The sequence below is a fragment of the Eublepharis macularius genome, chromosome 4, assembly GCF_028583425.1.
Source record: "Eublepharis macularius isolate TG4126 chromosome 4, MPM_Emac_v1.0, whole genome shotgun sequence".
Lineage (NCBI taxonomy): Eukaryota > Metazoa > Chordata > Lepidosauria > Squamata > Eublepharidae > Eublepharis > Eublepharis macularius.
In genome coordinates this window covers 49,254,647-49,274,448 of record NC_072793.1, presented here as the reverse complement: position 1 = coordinate 49,274,448, position 19,802 = coordinate 49,254,647, and the positions used below count along the sequence as shown (strand labels likewise).

The following is a 19,802-nucleotide window of genomic DNA, read 5'->3' as shown; positions in this document are numbered from 1 at the left end:
AAAAGTGCATTTCCAGTGGTGCTATAGAAAATCTTGCTAAAATTGTATGTCAGAATGACGTCATCACTTTATTTCATCTGTCAAACAAATGCCACGGGAAGGCACACATGCCAAAAATGTCCCTCTTCTTAACATGCTATAAATAGGCCACAGTTTCTCCTCATGTACTACCCGACATACTGGCATATAACATTGTCTACAAATGGCAGCTTAAAAAATGAGTCCCTAGTTCCATTCTAGGCTCTTTCCTCAAGGGCTGTTTTTTTAGCTCCTTGTTACCAGTTCTTGGTCTGTTTGACATATAAAGTTTTAGTTGAAAATCTCTAAATGAAGCAACCAGAATCTCACTACCCAACCAAATGTGGTCTAAACGTACGATACAGCTTTACTAATACATGTTGTTGACAATCTATTCTCTCTAGGGATGCTGCGCAAACACACCGTCTTGCTTGATAGGGCACAAGAGCTAGCACAGAATGTACAATATTCCAGTAACAAATATAGCTGGTATTGCACAAGAGATTTGTGGTTCTGGAGCAATAGAGGCCAGAGTTGAAAAGAGAAGACATCAATGGAAAGCCAAAAACCTATGTAGAATTACTTGGTTTCACCTCCCCATCCCCCTTGATATTGCTGACCAATACGAAGGGCTCTGATATACAATATGCAGGTGCGTGACCAGACTTGCAGTCAAACATACATCAGGGGAACTCACCTATGACACTACAATGGAGTATTGCAAGGAGGGAGAAGGAACTTCTGGTTTTCCTTTCACCAGCAAAAATGGCAGCAGGGAGGCTCTACTCTGGCTCCCTGTGTCCTACAATATATGGAGCAAGTGAAAATGAGCAAAAAGCCTGCCCTGCCACCATTTCCACTGGAGAAAGGGGGGCAGGAGGGAAACTGGAAAGTCATGGTCTTCTCTCCCCCCCCCCATTTGCACCACTGACCAGTGTTTGAGGTGAGTTTACCTGATGTATGAGTCTGGTTGCACACTGTATCTGAGCCCTCGACTAAGTGGCCTCTATGCACAGTGGCACTGACAGCAGTTTGGCAATGCCGAGGACATTTGAGATAGCATCCCAGGATGCTATTATGAGGCTGGGAAGGAAGCAAGAAGCAAAATGACCAGGGATTGTATAAATTGTGATTTGTTTAGTACAGCCAGTAGGTAATGGGGTTTTACAACAAGCTGTGGTATATCAACACATCTTAATGAGGCCCAAAATGCAAACAAGCTCCTTTTTGTTTAAGTCCAGGTGCCCCCAGAATAAGCAAACAGCTCTTCAATATACATACACTTCCCCCTTCTACAAAGAACAGTAACCAGCACCTGGAGAAACAGTACTGCCACTTTCTGTATGTAAAAGAGAAGTCGGAGTTAAAGATTTGCGGATTCGAAAATTAGATTTGTAAGGCAGGCAATAAATGATAGGCTGAAATATGGAAAAAACGCAGGTATCTTTTCAGTAAAGTCAAAGTTATATACTTAGTAAAGATATGGGTATTATGGAAGAGTTACTGATTATGCAATGAGTTTAAAGAAATTTTGTAAAATGTCCAAAATGGTATGTCTGTCTCGATGCTCTTTTTCATTTTTTTTTCATGTTTATGTTCTTGTTTATGTGAATTCTTGCTTGTCATCTGTTGTAATAAAATTAAAATAATAATGAGAAACTAGTGCCACTTCTAGGGAGGGTCGGAAAGATTCAGCCAAACCGAATGATACAAGTTATAAAAAAAAATGGAAAAAGAAGGAAATTCTTTCACATCAATTAGATATAACTTCAAGAACAGACAACATGAAAGTGGGTCAGTAGAGAATCGGGCAGGATCACTAGCGCACTTTCAGAGTTTCTTTCAACTTCCCTGTGTCTTAAGCATAACAGTTTTTATCCTGTTGGAACTCCTCCCTCCTCCAGTAATGTATTAAGATGCAGCCTCATGAGTGTAAATGGGTTTGGTCTAAGGGGGCTCAAAGGAATGGTAATGTTCCTTAACTGATATGGATATTTTCTCAATGGAGGCACAACTCCTGGGAGACAGCAGTATTCAAAAGGCAGCCTCTCTCAGGTGAGCAGAATGGTCAGGAAGAGAGAGATTTAGAAAGAAGCAATGAGTTGGCTGGAACACCTTGCTGTGCAGGATCTGATGTGGGATGGTAGATCTGCTGCCCTATAGAAGTGCCTCTTTACTCCCAAGTATGCTTTACCTGTCTGTTTGCAAATAAAGCAAGTTTTCAAGAACACCATTGGTCTCCAGTGTTTGTTCAGTCCCAAACAAAACCATCCCAGGTAGCACCGTTCCTAGAATGTCTCACCGTATAACAGTACCTTCTCATCTCCTCTACCTTCCCTCTATACAAAGACAAGGTCAAAGTCCATTTCAGGAGGGTAGATGTAGCAGATGAGCAAGGTTCTTTGTTGGTACTGAACTCGAATCAAGGTCAAAGTCAATGCAGCAAGATACAACCCCTATAGCTCCTTAGACATGAATGTAGGTTTTTTTAGTTTGAGAATGGATTCTTGACATGTACAAAAGTGTGTGTAGACAGATATGCTGCTTAGGCACATATCAAGCAAGAAAGTTATCTGTGTACACCTATATTGCATTTGCTACCTGTTTCTATACCTGGTAGGGTGGTATATAAAGGAGAAATCAAGCCCTGTGCCACAAAGATAGTAGGGTTGACTTGCATTCTCCCAACTTGCCTCATTTGCATTCAGTGCCAGTTTACAGTGATGAAGCCTGTGCACTGGTGCATAGCCAGGACAAGAGAGTTGGAAGTGTAGAAGATCTCATCTTGAAAATATCTTCCCTTTCCTTGGGAGTGGAACTGTGAGCAAGCTCTTCACCACACCCTGATTAACTTTTGGCACGATTGCCAGGGGCCAAATTCAGCCCTCAGGAACCCAGTCAACCATTGAGCTAACATCAGCTCAATACACTCTGCGGCAGATGCTGGGTAACTCCTGATCCCTTTAAGACTTTGAGCTCAACAAAGGAGGAGAGGAAATTTTTCCAAGTATCTGGAGCTTTCCAAGCATTCAGCCACATGTGTGTAAAGTTTTCTTCCCTGTCTCACGTGACCTGAGGCAGAAGCTCAAACACATTACACAATAATCAAAATATGCCTCTGGCAAAGCGGAGCCAAAATCCGAAACTGCTGCAAGGAACGGAGAATGCAAATGAAGGGAAACCCTTTCTACAAACTTTACTGAAACCCTTCAGAATGCACCATTTCAAGCCTGTTTAAAGGGAGCCCTCTGCAGCTAGGAATCGCACAGAACTGGACAACAATGCTTTGCAGGGAAACATCTGTTTGAGATTCAGCAGTTTTCCTACTGGCTATCAGGATCCTATTGAAGGGATTTGTACTTGTGAGTAGTACTTTCTTTCATTAAAACTGTCACCAAGTAAGGTTTATAGCCATTGATTTTAAACATACTTACTTGGAAGTAACTTCCACTAAGTTCAGTGGTTCTTGTTCCTTAAGTAAATGTGCAATCTTGAACTGGTAAAGCGCTTGAAGCTTGTACAGGAACCCTCAACGGGACCATTACAAATTAAACAATGCAGGGAGGAAATGCTGAGTTCAGTTTAAGAGAGCTGTGTGTGCAAACCTTGCAAGGCTTTTTCTCTTGCAGCTGATGCAACGTAGAGAAAGCTTTAATCAGAAGTCCCAGAGAATCACCGGAGGCTCAATGGCAACGGAAGCTCTGCAGCTGTGTGCCAAGTTTTTGAACTGGATCAAGGGAAGAGAGGCCAAGTTCATTCCTGGTATCGCTCTGTACTAATCTTGTGCTGAATTCCAGCAGACAATGACTTCCTTTCCAGTCTTAAAGGCTGCACGGGGCTTATCAACAACAACTAATCTGGTTTAGATCAAGGAATGTGTTATATCTACCTTATCCTACGTTTAAGCTATTGTTTCTACTAGGGACAACCATCAGTTTAGCTGAAAAGAATTCCAGAATTTTAGGAGCAATCTGGTCAGAACATTCCCTTCATATATACATTAACTTTCTGAAAGCTGGTTCCAATGACCATTTTAAAATGGCAGTTTCACCACAAGCTGATCTTTGCAGGAAACTTACTTTAATGTCTGGCTCTGGCCACTAAACCACCATACAAATGGGAGCCCAGGACTTGTCCCCTGGAGTCAATTACAGGGATCCCTCGATATGCAAGGGGATTTGTTCCATTTCATTTAACCAATCTGCCAGGGAACTTTCATAGTTTCAGTTGGCTTACCAGAAATCCTATTCTACAGTTCCTGCTCCCAGAAGAATGAGACTGTTTATTTTCACATCTCTTTCTTTTTCCGTTCTTAAGCGTGAGAGGGATTTTGCACGCCTTTCTTTCAACAAACGTGTCTCGTTGGTTTTCCTCCCCTATCATCACCATTGATCTGGTTTGCATATCTCATACGTTGCAGCTGTCTGTCTTGGTTCACCAACAAATCCTGCTGTCTTCTTTTTTCCCTTCTGGGTCTCCAGTCACCAGCTAGCTGGAATGTAGCAAAAACGCAGATGAAACTGCACAAAAGCAAAATGAATCTGGAGCTTTTCTCAGCTGCTTTCCATGTTTCTTTATAAGAAACCGAAGCGGTCTCCCAAAGTTAGCCTTTGGGCTAAAGATCTTAGCATTGCAGTGTCTTTCACCCAAGCATAAAAACTCCTCTGGTCATGACTTTAATACATGGGTAACTTGTAATCTGAAACAGAAAATGAAACTCGGCTGCGTTAATAACGAGAAGGGTGTTCTATGCGTGCTCAGAGGTACTTTCTTCCCAACCCAGCCTGCGTATGTAAAAGGAATCAGTCCCTGTTAATATGAATAATTCTGATTAAGAACTGATTCTGAGAACTGACAACCACCTTATTGGATGTATTCAGCCCATTTCACTCTATCCCTATAGGATAGAAGCAACAGAGTCTGGAAGAGATGTTAGCAGAAAATATATGATGCTCCCTTTTAGTGGAAAATGACAGTACAGATATATCAATATGAGCCAGTGCAGTGTAGTGGTTACAGTGTCAGACTAGGATCTGGGAGAACCAGGTTTGAATCCTCACTCTGCCATGGAAGCTTGCTGGGTGACCTTTCGCCAGTCACACTCTCAGCCTCACTTACCTCACAGGGTTGTTGTGGAGATAAAATGGAGGAGACTGATGTAAGCCATTTGGGGTTCCCAACTAGGTAGAAAGGTGGGATATAAATGAAGTAAATAAATACATAAACTATAGCAAGTAACCACTTGGGAAGGTCATTGCATGCTTGCTTCTGGGATCAGTTTGGGGTGAGGAGTGCATTTTGTTTCTTAAAATAACACTTCATCCATGTTAGTTCTGTGCTGATTCCTAATGGTCTGCAGGACATACTGACCAGAGTAATGAACAGTAATGAAGTTCACACAATGGAAAAATGCACAACCATTCAATATGGCTCCTCACAAGCAGTCCAAACCACGACTTGTCTTCCTCAGGCCCTGCTCTGCTCTGCCCCTTGCAAGTCCTCTTTCTCACCCTATCCTGGCCATGGTTTGAATAGATCTTTGCTGCTTTGAACAGTGCTGGTGCATTAAAAGCCTTATGTTTGGGGGCAGTCTATCAAAGTTTCCAGCTGACCAGCTCAAGAGTTTGCAAGACCTCGAGCCAGTACAGACGAGACAAGAAGCTCATGTTCTGGGGGAGTGGTAGACCCACACTCGCTTCTACCATGACAGGATATCTACTGTAGGTGCTCTATGCAGGCACCCACAAATGTATAAACCCACACTGTGCAACTCTTTTCTTTAGAGAGAGAATATTCACAATTCAGCTTTCTATATGTACAGGTATCCAAGTGTTACATTTTGAGCTATGAGGATGTAGGGGTGCCAACTCCAGCTTGGGAAATTGCTGGATATTTGGGGACTGTGCCTAAGAAGGGCAGAGTTTGGGAAGGGTAGGAAATTCAGGAGAGATGTGATACCATTGAGTCCACCCTCCAAAGCTTCCATTTTCTCCAGGAGAACTGGTTCTTGTAGTCTGGAGATCAGCTATAAATCCAGAAGAACTGTGGGCCCCACCTTGAAGGTGGTAATCCTGGGGACAGGGGGGCCTGCCTAGTCCTCTCATCAAGGAATAAGGTCTTCAGTGTGTGTGTTTGAATCAGCAGTCTGCTGCTCAATTGCCCAGTAATTTTTCTGCTGTTCCTGATCCAAAGAGAGGATATCATACTAGTGCTCATGAGCAATTCTGGTCAGGGCAGCCAAGTCAAAGGGACTACGCAGACAAAATTATGGAGGTTGAAGTCACCTGGGGGCACTCAAGGAGCCCGGCAAACTATTCCTATGATGTGAGAGGCTTTGTCCAGGGGCCCTTGATGGCTCTCCTGGGTGAAGTCTCATCTTTGTTGTTTGAAAGAGAACTCCTTTGGTGAAGAATGGATAGATCCATAGCCAGGGAATCATTGCATTACAGTGTGTGCTAGGGAAGCAAAGCTGGAAATGTGGACGTTACTGCTGAGAGGTAGATCTGGAGCTCGTTCATTCTGGCTACAGCACTTTAAAAGAGAAGATGGCCTGGAATTTGCATCTCCTGATCTGATCATCCTGATCATGAATCTGTGAGGACTGGCTGTGGTTGCTCTGCACGGGGGGGGGGGGGGGGGGGGGGGGGGGAGGGGGGGGAGGGATACCCTCCACCTGCCTACAGGGATCCTCTTCTTACTTACAGCTCCCAGAGCTGAGCTCTGATATTTGAAACAGATCTTGGGGCTAAGGCCCACTTGTGAGCCTTGGCTGAATCAAAGCCTTCTGTGTGAAGAGAGGCAGATGTGAATTTGCTGTGACAGATCTAAACCCAGATTTCCATCATTCAAATTTATGAAAGCTCCAGTTTGGGGATTTGGTACCCACTATCCTACTTTGCAAAGCGATCATTCAATATGAAGGAAGACATAAAATTGGCTATAATCTGAACTTGTCAGAGGTTCATTTCTCTTTCTCTCTCTTTCGTTTTGCATGTTCTTAATCATACACATTCCCAAATGGCTGGCCTCTTTGAATAGCAATAATTTGTAACACATTTCTCTAGTGAGTGATTTGGTCCCACAGTAAACACTGTACTGACTGCTTTATCCAAATCCCATATGCCATGCATACTTCGTTCCATGGGTTCCCTATTTCCCCAGATCTGAGGGCAGGCTTGGGAAGTGATGACAGTTTATTTTTTTAAAGTTATATTACTTGCATTTACACTCCTCCCATCCCTATAGCTCAGAGTAGGAAATCTCATTCTCGGGCATTTTTTTAAAAAAGAGATTTAAAAGGTATGCAATATGAAATATAGTGCACACACTCCTCTAAACCGTTATTTACTGGTGGTTTGCTTTTAAACTATGGCTGAAATTGTTCTTTAGAGCAGAGGGTTATTTAGCTCTTTCAAAGCAAGTTTGTTATGGGTCCTCATAGCAAAAAGCTCTTGGTGAGAAATTGATGCTGATTGGTTTATTTTTAGATTTGATTAACGAACTTGGGAAATTGGGGTTTTTTTCTGTAATAAAAAATTGAAGAGATTGATTATGGTAGCACAGTGATTTGAGTTCACTGTGCTTTCTCATCCCAGGGTTTTTGTTTTTGCTATTCTTCCCCAAGATGTTTGCCAACATAAACCTATTTATTGACAAGCCCATGCTTCCTAAGAGCTTTCTATCCTGCTAGATTAAATGCCATCCTTTCTATGGTTATGAAAGGCAGATATAATAAGTCATCTGATTCTGAAAGGATCTGTTTGTGCTCCTCTGGTTCAATGGATTCTCTAGCACAAATGCTACTGGAATGTCCCTTGTATGAAGATCTTCTATGGAGTTAAATTATTACTCTTCTTTTAATAGACTGGTCTAGATTATCTGTGTCTGAGGTAATATCATTTTTATTGAATGATAGGGATTCTAAAGTTACACTGGAAGTTGCAAAATTTATTGGTCCTTATATCCCTTAAACAATAGCTTTAAATAACTCTGCTGCCCAAGATCTTATATTAAGGAGCTTCAAAGAGGGAGAGGAAAGGAAAGGAAAGGAAAGGCTTTCCAGATCAGAACTTCCCACCCAGAACGTTCTTACGTTTCAAGATGATGAAATCCTCAAAGAAAAGAACCCAAAAATGAAGTGCAAAAAACCCTTTGTTCTGTTTTATGAACTGAAAAGCAGCATAACAGGCAGAAACCAAAAAAAGATGCCTGTTTCCCAGGATGGAGATGCAATGAAAGGAGCTGCACCTGTTGATTTCTGCCCAGTAAATGGGTGTTAAAGGCATGGGCTGGAAAGTTCCTCTCACCAAAAGGGACAGGTCTCTTATACAGTCCTGGTACATATACCGAGTCCTTCAGTGCTCCAGCTAAAACACTGTTCTGCACCTCATTAAGGCTGTCAACCTTCAGGTGGTGGCTGGAGAACTCCCAGTATTACAACTGATCTCCTTCAGAGTCAATGGCATTGTACCATGCTGCAGATCCCTCCGCTCCCCCCCCAACCCCTTTGTCTCCAGGATCAACCCCTCCAAAATCTCCAGGAATTTCCTAACACTGACCTGGCACCCTTAACTTCATTCTATTTTCTCTTTCATTCTGATTTCTGCCATAGATACCCAACAGATTCCCCCCATATTTGCCCTCCCCAGAAGCCTCTCTGACAATTATTTATTTATATCCTACCTTTCTTCCCAATGGGGACCCAAGATGGCTTACATAATTGTTCTCTCCTCCACTTTATCACCACAACACCATAACAACCCTGTGAGGCAGATTAGACCAAAAGCATGTTATTGGCCCAAAGTCACCCAGCAAGCTTCCATGGCAGAGTGGGGATTCAAACCCGGTTCTCTCAAATCCTAGCCTGATACTCTAACCACTACACCACACTGGCTCATGTAGTGGTTACAGTGCCATGGCTGCTGGAGACATGAAAGAAATACTCTGTTTAATATCAAACTGAGGTCCCTGGATCTAGGCAGAGGTTGCTGTAAGGCATTCCCAGCTGGAAGTAGCCCACTTGCCTGAAAGCTCCATGGATCCATTAATTGAAGCTCTATTCAGACTCCAAAGGTGCCCTATGCCCTTTTGACCATGAGACCATAAGAAAAGATCCAGGTGTGCAGGACAATAAGCAAGCCTCCCAATATGGTCAAACCTCTTCTGCCACCAACATAACTTATTCAAGGGAACCATCAAGCCTCTGCTCAGTCCTTTGCTAAACTAGCTGAAACTGGTAATCCAGGCAGGTAACTGAATCATCCCACTTTAGGCATACTACATCATACAGTGTATATCATATTACATTTGGAGTTCTTTGTCCCCTTAAAACTTTACCTCCCCTAAATTCAAAACCTGCCAATAAGAACCAAAACCCCACACCTTCGAACCTATAAAAAAGACCACTCCAGACCCTCCAGTTTTGTAGACAGTCTTGAATTCAGCCTACTGCCCCAACTGCACATTGGTCTCTGCTTTGAACTCTCACCTCCAACCTGTTTTTTTATCACCAACTCCTGGACTGGACTCTCACCTATCTTATCTCTTCAGGATCAGAGTTGTATGAGCACTACTGGCTTGCTGAACTGCTACCTATTTCCCCTTTTCCAGTTCTTCCCCCCCAATAAACAACAGTTCATAGGCAGGTAGGGTTATATAAAGGTTCTGTCTCATTTTGCTATTCTTGCCTTTCCATGAACTTTTAATAATGATTATTTAATATTTATTGTACCAAGAAAGAGTGTTATACTCCATATTTAATGTACTGAGCGTATTTTGACTGGATATATGAGCACATTTTGGACATGGGATGGTATATTTATCATAAGCACTTGTTACTTTATATTCTAGCACTGGTTTTGCATTTATAAAAAACAAAAAGGTTTTTTCTTAGGGTTTATTTATTTTGAAAGTTTGTTATTGTATATACCTCCAGTTGTGGGTGTTCCACCTTACTCTGTAGTAACCTCCAGGTGATACCTGGTGGTTTCCTGGAATTACAGCTGACCTCTAGACAACAGAGATCAGTTCCCCTGGAGAAAATGGCTGCCTTGGAGGGTGGACTCTGTATCCCTACTGAGTTCCCTCTCCTCTCCAAACACTTCCCTCCCCAGACTCCACTTCCAAAATCTCCAGGAATTTCACAGGCCAGAATTGGCAAACTTTCCTGCAGATATAGCCTTATAGCTATTATTTTAAAGCATATTGATTTCCAAAAAGGCCCAGGCTCAATCTTTGGCAGGTGGAGTTTCAAAACCTTTATTAGTGTTTGTAATGTGTACAAGGTACTTCAAGAGGATATCCTTTACAAACTGTAACTGAGGGGTAATGTTATACAACAAGCACCAGGGAGAGCTGCCCACCAGACTCCACATTTGAGTGGGCCCTAAAAGCCCACAGCCCCACCCCCTCAATGGGGGGGGACACAAGTGTCTCTGCCACCTCTTGCACCTGCTCCATCTAGAGCTCAGGCTGCTGGCTTCTGACAACTGCAGTGGCTCTAGACATATTGCACAGGGCGCGGGCCACGCCTTCCTCGGTCCTGCCAGGGGGTGAGTAGGGGAAAGTTATTCTGAGGCCCCATCCTGGACTTTTGCCCAGGATGTCAGAACTGTTGATTCAGCAATAAATAAAAATAGACCTTTTACCATTGAATCATAGGCTCTCTTCATTAGAGGTATGTTGCTGGACAGAAAGCACGCTTTTGTTCAATCAACTTGGACTAGAAAATATGTTCCTGTCTATCTGTTCACAGTGGAAATATTAAATATAAGCTGAAACAGAAAAATGATGAAGGATTAACCACTGATGTCTGGGAGTGAGCAAGATAGAAAAGATAACTGTTCGAGATTTTCATATTTTCCCTTTCCTCGAGAGGAAGAGTGCAGGAGTGGTATTAGTGACAGGAAAGAGCCAGTGCGGTATAATAATGAAAATTATGATGAGAAATCCGAGTTTAAATCTCCCCTCTGCTCTCTGCTATGAAGATCACCAGGTGGCCTCGGGATAACCCTACCACACAGAGTTGTTGTGAGGAAAAAATTGAGAAAGAGGACACACGTGTACTGCTGTCAGCACCTTGGAGGAAACATGGGATAAAAATGAATTTAGACTGAGATGTTACTCCTATTTTTTTCATCTAGGTTTACAAACCTCCATGTGGTGGCTGGAGATCTCTCAGAAATATGACTGATCTCCAGACTATCGAGATCCCCTGTAGAAAATTACTGCTTTTGAGGGTGAACTATATGGCATGATAACCCCCTGAGGTCTCTCCCCTCCCCCAACCTTGCCCTCCCAAAGCTCCACCCCCAGTATTCCAGGAATTTCCCACCCTGGAGATGGCAACCCTAGTTTCATCTTCCGTGAGCTGAAAGATAGACTATATGCCTGCTGTCACGCATGCCCATGACGGCCTCTTTTTTACAGGCTCCACCATGATCTTCCTGGTTCTGTTTGTCTGGACTGTGCCTTGCATAGCTAACCATCTTCTCAGTAGCTTTGTAAAAGCTGAAAATCAGAAAGGCTCTCGGCAACTTGTATGCAGCATGCCAGGGCCACAAGGCCCTCCAGGCCCTCCAGGAGCTCCAGGTTCCCCTGGCACTATAGGAAGGATGGGCTTCCCAGGAAGAGATGGACAGGATGGAAAGGACGGGGAGAAAGGAGAGGTGGGAGATGAAGGTAAGCAACTGCTTCTTTTTACATCTCGGTTTACCATAGCAAGAACAAATGCAGGGAAATCCCCATCTGCCAAATGAAGATAAGAAATAGGGGGCATTTTATTTTCTGAATAAGTGTCTACATCACCAAATTCTGAAGGAATCTGCAGCTCCCCTCCCCCCATTCATCTGCTGAAATAGTTGTTGGAAGTTCTGTTCCAAGTACCCTAACCATCCAAAGTGAGGCAGGTGGTAAACACAGAAAGGGACTCAGAATCATAAGGTTGGAAGGGACCTCCAGGGTCATCTAGTCCAACCCCTTGCACAATGCGTGAAATTCACAACTACCCCCCACACACTCCCAGTGACCCCTGCTCCATGCCCAGAAGATAGCAAAACTTGTCGGCAGTTGCTCCTAAACATTAGCATACCATCCCCAAAAGAAGTCCACCTGGCCTCTTTCCCGTGGCAGGTAAAACAATTTTGTTTACAATTTCCTTTGAACGAAGAGGAAAAATGGCTTGAGAAAGTTATTTGCTTCTTTGAATTTTTAGTGCTCATTTTTAATTGTGTTTTTATTGGAGGGTGGGTTATTGGGTTGGATTGTGCACATCCATTCTGCTAGCAGTGACACTTTAGTCCAAGTCAGAGCTCCTTCTTATCCTATTATAAACATTCTTTGTCTTTTTTAAAAGGCTGGTTATTTATTTGTTTGTTTGTTTGTTTATTTATTTGTCATTTATACTCCGCCTTTCTCACTGAGACTCAAGGCGGATTACGTAGCATGAGATTAGTACAATCAGTATAGAGGACATTTCCATATAGTGGTCAAGGACATTTCCACAACGTCATAGGATTTTACAAAGACACAGTGTTAGCATTATGTTCTATGAGTACAGGATGCTGATTATTCTGGGGTGAGCTAAGGTCACCATCCTCCAGGTGAGGCCTAGAGTTCTTCCAGAATTACCACAGATCTCCAGACTACAGAGATCAATTCCTCAGAAGGAAATGGCAGCTTCAGTTGGGTGGACTGTATGAAATTTCACCCTGTTTGAGCTCCCTTCTCTCCTCAAACCCTGCCCTCCCCAGGAAGAACCCCCAAATCTCCAGGAATTTCCCACACTGGAGTTGGCAGCCTAGGATGAGCATAGGCAACACAACCACTATTGACAATACCTCAAAACACAATAGGAAACATCTGTTCTTTGGAGTATATCCTGTCCTAGAGCTACCATCACTAGCCATGTCCTGTGATATCACATCATACTGACATCCAGAAACACCCTAAAGGTATAATGATGATTAAACATTGCATTCAAATAATTCATATGAAAACTCACTGAAGCCAATTTGTCTCTTAGGTCCAGAAGGCAAAGCAGGAAACTCAGGCAAGCCAGGGCCAAAAGGAAAAGCAGGAGCCATTGGCAAAGCTGGTCCTCGTGGTCCAAAGGGTCTGAAAGGAAATGCTGGGAAAAGTGGAGGACCAGGAAAGAAAGGCCCCAAAGGAGCACGGGGTGACATTGGGATGCCAGGCCCCTGCAGCTGTGGGGCCACTAAAGCCAAGTCAGCCTTCTCTGTGGCAGTGACCAAAAGCTACCCAAGGGAAAGACTGCCCATAAAGTTCGACAAGATCCTAATGAATGAAGGTGAGCATTACAATGCTTCCAGTGGGAAATTTGTATGCAGTATCCCTGGCGTCTACTACTTTACCTATGATATCACTTTGGCCAATAAACATTTGGCTATTGGGCTGGTGCACAATGGACAGTACCGGATAAAAACATTTGATGCCAACACTGGTAACCATGACGTAGCTTCTGGGTCAACTATTCTTTCTCTAAAACAAGATGATGAGGTCTGGCTGCAGATCTTCTACTCTGAACAGAATGGACTCTTTTATGATCCCTACTGGACAGACAGCCTTTTTACTGGCTTTCTGATATATGCTGATGAGGATTACGTCAATGAAATATAAAGAGAGACTCCATTGCCAACAAATCCTAATAAGAAACTGAGCATGAAAAAACGGTATAGCTACAATGTACATACAGCTGTGAAACAGCCCTCTTTCTGCAGTGGCAGGCCTAATATGGACTGTGGCCCAAAGTCCCTGCTACAATATTTATAGCCAGATAAGTTGTCAAAGGCTCGGTTCAGACATAACACAAATCCCTAGTTTATTAACTATGGTTAGTTTGTGAAGCCCGAATTTGGCTTACAGAAGACTGCTGAAAATGCTGGTTTGCTCCACCCACAAAAATGCTGGTTTCATTGGCCTTTTTTCCCCCCTCTTCGCCGACAGAAACCTGGCTGGTTTGCATTGCAGCAAAGACTGCACTGGGAACAAGCTAGAAGTAAGCCAGGATGTCCACATTTTTATGTCTTACAAAACTTTATTTAAAACTAATTGCGGTTAGCCAACCAACTTCAACCATGGTCTCAAATTCTAGTTTGATAAGTAACCATAGTTAGTGGAGCATCCTGTGTTCTAACAGCCACTAACTACAGTGATGTGTATCCAGTCACCCACAGGCTGCTTCTCTCCTTGTTGTAGCCCACTGAGCCCCCCCCCCCATTTTTTCTTTAGGCGGTCAGTGGAACAGCATAGGGGGCAAAGTGAGGTTCTGCAGTTGGGAGGTGGGAACTGGTAGAAACTGCCATACCTTCTTTTGAAGATGGAAATGCTGTTGTCCCAGAGGATGCATGATCTTTAGTTTAATTAAACCATAATTTCATGTGACATCTGAATTGAGCTAAATTTTACATGTTTCTTCATCTCAGTAGATTCAGCCCCTGGAAGAAAACTCTTGTCAATAAACTCTGATTATGCAAATAATTTACCATGAGGAAGGGAGAAAGAAAGAGAAGAATTTATCAATCAACAATGGCTTGTATCCCACCACACCACTCAGTGAAGTCTAAAGCCTTCCTAAGGAACTGTCCTCCAATTCAAAAGGCTGTTCCTCCGGTGGAAAAGTTGGAAAAGAGGCCAATATTTCAGAGAAAGGCTTCCAGCTTTGCTGAGCAGAGTGGTAGGATACAGGTAAGTTATCTTCATGTCTCTTTTTATGCTTAGCTCTGTATACCAGTGCCTCTATACAAAATAATAACCTTTTATCAGTTGTGCTATTTCACATTTTTATGATGTTAATAATGTGCTGGAACTATACGGAATTCAGAAAAGGTCCCTGACCAGAGATTTTACCTTTTAGATGTAACAAGCTTGAGGTCTCCAAGGACTTTTAGAGGTGGGGAGATGGAAAAATTCGGAGATTTCCCTTTCCTGACAGTACAACAATGCAAGACAGATAAGCTCAGGGACCATACCTGCACACCTAGCTCTAAATCTTGATGTCTACTACTACAGCACAGTTGCTGTTGCTAATGAGATTTGGAGCAAGGTGAACAAGACCTTGCTCATGTAGCCCCAGACCTCAGCAGCAATTCAGTGCAGAGTAAAAGGTATTTTTATCTCCCTCTCCTTATGTTGTATGGCAATGTTTGGAAGAATGTGTGTTTTATACCTTGCAGGATACTATAAACTGTTAGGGGCTTGATCAGGCCAATTGCTCTTTCCCATGTTTCCCCCTTTTCAGCTTTAACTGCTGTTTTAATCAAGATGGGTAGCCATGTTAGGCTGTCTGTAGCAGAAGGAAAGAGCAAGTGTCCAGTAGCACCTATAAGACTTATGTTTGCAGATTTTTCATTTTCTTTTTAATTTACAAAGTAGTATTTTTCTACATACCTGAACAGTGTCCTGAGTATATAGAAAATCCTACCTCGTCTATTGGTGGCCTTTCTTCATTGCCTCATGGCAAATAGGTAAATAGTTCAGAGAGGGAATTGCCGCAACACTATCTAGGCCATATTGCTCCATGCTCTAAGTCATGATGCAGCCAGACACATTCTTCCACTTAAAACTCACTTTCCAGAAGGATGGTAGCCAACAGGTCATAGTAACTTTCCTGTCCTTTAAAAGCAGTTCAGCCAGTTCAACTGATAGTCCCCACAAATAGAGAGCATGCAGATCAACATTTTCTTTCAGAAAAAAATTCAGTCAGTATGACACAAATCAGATGGCAAGGTATACACAAAGATTCAGTGGCAGATGAAAGAGTAGACATACAAGGAATACATGTTTGACATTCAGGGGATTACAGTACAACATAGTATACCGACTGGAAGGCAACCACATTTAGGAGATACTGATGAGGATAGACTGCAGAGCAGTCCTTAGTGGAGCAAGGAAAACTGTGGTTCATATTATATTTGGCTATAAGTATAGTATTTGTTTGATCTTAGGGAGTTTGTTGTTGTTCAGGCCTTACTGTAGTTCTTGTCAATGTACCTTCAGTTTTGGCATGGCTTTTCCTACCTTTCAGCTCACAAAAGGCTCCCAAGTAGGGTTGCCAGGTACCCCTCACCTCCCTTTGGGAGGGTGGAGTTCCTGGCACTTACCTTGTGCAGAGCATGAGGTCTTCGCATGTCCACCCTGGAGCTGGCGTGATGATGTCACTTCTGAAAGTGATGTCACCATGCCAGCCGCGTGAACACTTCTGCACTCTGCATGGGGCCAATTCAGCCCATTTGGGGCCCAAATTTGGCCCCAAATGAAGCTCAGAAACGTTCCCACAGGCACAACTAAGCTAGATTTTTCCCAGGAAGAGTCTGCCAGAGGTAGAGAGGGAAGGAAAGTTGAAGACTGGCGGGTGGGCGGCAGGTAAAGGTAGGTTGGCTCATGGGCAGGAAGGAGAAAAGGAAGTATGAAAAGAGGAAAGACCATGGGGGCTGCCTGCCAGGGAAGGGAAAGAGGAAATAGTGGAGAGGGGGAAATGAGATACCCCCTGAAAGCGCTTTTGGGTCCCCTACTTGTCACTCCTAATAGTGAACCTCATGATTTCTTGTTAACACATGTTTTGTTTAGGCTCTGGGGTATATGGGAATTGCTGTAGGGTTCCCAGGTGCCCGCCGGTGGCAGGCAAACTTGAGGAACGTGCCCCCTCCCGCCAATCACTGGGTGATTGGTGGACGAGGGGGCAAATCTCCGGTAGGCGCCAACCTACCTTTACCTGCCCCCCACCCCCTAGTCTTCAGCTTTCCTTTCCTCCCTACCTCTGGCAAACTCTTCCTGGGAAAAAGCCCAAGTTTTAATATTTCTATGCAGAACTCAAAAGAATAGTAGCTATTAACTGGTGTTAACACAGAGTACTTAGCTTAAGCAGTTTAACTCCTCTAAATTAAACTAACATTTTATTCCAGTATAGATTTTTGTGGGGAAAAGACCAGCTCTTCATCTAGTGGAATGAAATGTTGTTAGTCTTTAAGAAGTCACAACACTGTTTTGTTTAACAGCTGAATACAGCTAAGATTATTAATTTCTGTAGAGACTGTTGCCAGACCTGTTAAGTGTCTGACTCTTACTATCAAAACTATAGATTAATAGAATCCCTACTGATTGATTGATTGATTGATTGATTGATTGATTGATTGATTGATTGATTGATTGATTGATTGATTGATTGATTGATTGATTGATTGATTGATTGATTGATTGATTGATAATAAGAAATTGCTGGATCAGAATGCATTAGCAACAGGTTTGATAGTGGTTTAACATGTCTGACAAGCCTCTGCAGGTATTAAATATAAACTGTCTGTGTTATCACCTATTCCAATTATCATGTTTTGTGAATGTGCACTGTGCTTTGAGAAGTATCAGAAACAAAACCTGTTCTGATTTATATAAATCTGATTTATATAAATCTTTCTGACTAAAAATTCACTTCATTCATCTGATGGACTCAATAAACCTGTTAGTCTTTGAGGGGCCACAACATTTTTTTTTTTTTGCTGCAACACGCAGCTACCCCACTGGAATTTTATCCATGATTATAGTAAAACATTGAGAATTCACAACAATGCTGTAAATACAATGCCATCTAGTGACGAAATATATAAAGCTATTTAATTGCAAAAGGTGTGTATCTTGCTACTTCTCTGAGTAGTCTTCCTCTAAGCAAAGAAGACTTCCTCCAACAAAAGAGCAACTTAAAATAGAATGCATGCCACTGTTTCAGTAACTGCATTTTGCAACTACATCCCTGTTTTTTTCCACAACTTACAATATTAAGTACATTTTAGCATACTACCTATGAGTACAAGGGAATTGTTCCAATGCAGTTTTTCAGTCATTTGAGATTAGATGTGCAGTAAGATGACTTTTTACCTTTTAGGAACACTTTGTAGCTTCTGAAAATAATAGAAAAACATTTATTACTTTTGTATCAACCACCTAAAGAACACAACTGGTGCCCCATCTCCCTTTATTACTAGAGCTGTACAATTCCAGATGCATCAAGTGTGACAGTGCCCAGAGTAAGGGGAATCAACTGGAGCAGAGATGATTTCATCATGCTTTTAGGGGTAATGATTAAAGTGATTTTTATGTGCTTCGGAAAATGCCTTATATCTTTTTCAGATCAATAATCCAGACTTTGTGTCCTCCTCACATAGCAAAGCTGCTTTTTTGAAACTTCAGACATGGAAGTCTCAAAGAGGGGCTTAAATCCCAAAGTAAGAAACTCAGCGTTCAAATTCATATTCATGGGCTATAATTGGGCGTCTAAGTCAATGAGAAGTGGTGTTTGTTTCCTTTCTTGTTGCAGCCTTTACTTTGCTCCTATGGTCTTGCACACATGTTGGATGATCTCCATTCTAAGAAAAGTAGCCTGGGCAGTCACAGAACATCCTGGCTTGGAGACAGTTTCCCTGGTGTGTTGTTTGAGCAACTTTAAGCAACTGCAGAGACTTCTGCTCGGTATTCCAAGATTCTATTGTTTTGACAGTTAGGCAGTTGTTAAGAGTTCTTAGACAGAGTTAGAAGGAGTCTGCCCCTTCTACAGATCTCATATATTTGGTAACTATTTAAATCATATATTTCTCACTACTTAAGGATGCTTCTTTTATAAGACTTTAATCTAAATCTGTTAATACCCAGTAAGTCTATTAAGATAAGACCTCCTCTGGAAAATGGTTGCTTCTAAGCTATCCACTTTGAGATATTATGGATCATGCTTATAGGGGATGAAGAATCAATGTGATGTAGTGTTTGGAGTGTCAGATTAGGATATGGGAGATCCAGGTGCGAATCCATACTCTACCATGGAAAGCCCACTGGGTGACTTTGGGCCAGTTACTTTCACTCATGCTAACCTACTTCACAGGGTTGTTGTTATGAAAATAGAAGAGGGGAGAACAATGTTGCAAACTACTTGGATGGCCCATTTGGAAGAAAAGCAGAGTGTGGCGTTGTGGATGGCCCCACAGGTCTCAGCATGACGTGGGGCTCTCCAGCTGGCCCAGCTGGAAGTAAACATGGCCGGGCTGAAGTGGTGCAATGTTGCCGTTGGGTGTTCAGGGTGGGTTTGCCAGATTCCTTTACCCTCCCAGCAGGAGAGGGGGGCCCCGGAACTTACTTTTTAATGTTTTTTTGTCACTGGGAAGTGACATCATCGTGTAGGCCTGGGAGCGCATGCGCACTTAGCAGTGAGCAGACTTGGGCCCCAAATTTGACACTACCCCAGAAGCATGCCTGGGGGTCCTGTTCCCTCACTTCCCCCCTGCCAGCCAAGTGAGTGCTAGCGGGGGGCAGAGGGTGGGAGCAAGGGATCCCTGCCTCCACCAGGGGACCTGGAACACCTAGTTCAGGGCCTGACCCAGCCACTGGCACAGTCAAAAGGAACTGGCTGGCCAGGAGTTGGGAGCCAAGACAAAAGGCTGGAGGAGGCAGAAGACATGCCAGAGAAAGGAAGTGGCAGGAGAGGCCTCAAGGCTAGAGAAAGGCTGGAAGCTGAAGTACTCCCACTGGCAGGCCAAGCAGGCGTGCAGAGTCCCAAGACAGGGCCAGGAAAAGGAGGCCAGGATGAAAAGGGAGGATGAGTTGGGGAGCCTTCACATACCTGCTTGAGAAGATGGAGCATGGGAGTTGGGCACACTGGTTTGGCAGTCACACGGGGGCGCACAGAGACATCTGTAAGAGAAACAAAGGAAAAGAAAATTGGATTTAGCAGAGGGGCCAAGGAAAAACCCCTAGGGGACCTGACCCATGCCAACTGGTGGTCAAGG

General features: G+C 43.1%; 1 protein-coding gene across 3 annotated transcripts; it reads left to right on the top strand.

The window, feature by feature from the left end:
• Nucleotides 1-3,146: 3,146 nt before the first annotated feature.
• Nucleotides 3,147-14,245, top strand: C1QTNF2 (C1q and TNF related 2). Of its 3 annotated transcripts, XM_054975327.1 has the most exons (4): nt 3,147-3,380; nt 3,648-3,780; nt 11,446-11,697; nt 13,040-14,245. In XM_054975327.1, exons 2-4 carry the CDS (start codon nt 3,651-3,653, stop codon nt 13,651-13,653), a joined length of 996 nt encoding a protein of 331 aa, XP_054831302.1. In that variant the 5' UTR covers nt 3,147-3,380; nt 3,648-3,650; the 3' UTR covers nt 13,654-14,245. The 3 variants fall into 3 exon arrangements, with proteins under 3 accessions (XP_054831302.1, XP_054831304.1, XP_054831303.1); XM_054975329.1 differs by lacking the exon at nt 3,648-3,780; XM_054975328.1 differs by lacking the exon at nt 3,147-3,380 and having other exon boundaries at nt 3,590-3,780.
• Nucleotides 14,246-19,802: the final 5,557 nt, after the last annotated feature.

Coding starts and splice junctions, on each gene's coding strand:
- C1QTNF2 (XM_054975327.1), top strand. CDS start 3,651: ATGCAACGTAGAGAAAGCTTTAATCAGAAGTCCCAGAGAATCACCGGA. Junction 3,781..11,445: donor AGAGGCCAAGTTCATTCCTG/GTATCGCTCTGT, acceptor TCTTTTTTACAG/GCTCCACCATGATCTTCCTG. Junction 11,698..13,039: donor AGGAGAGGTGGGAGATGAAG/GTAAGCAACTGC, acceptor TTTGTCTCTTAG/GTCCAGAAGGCAAAGCAGGA.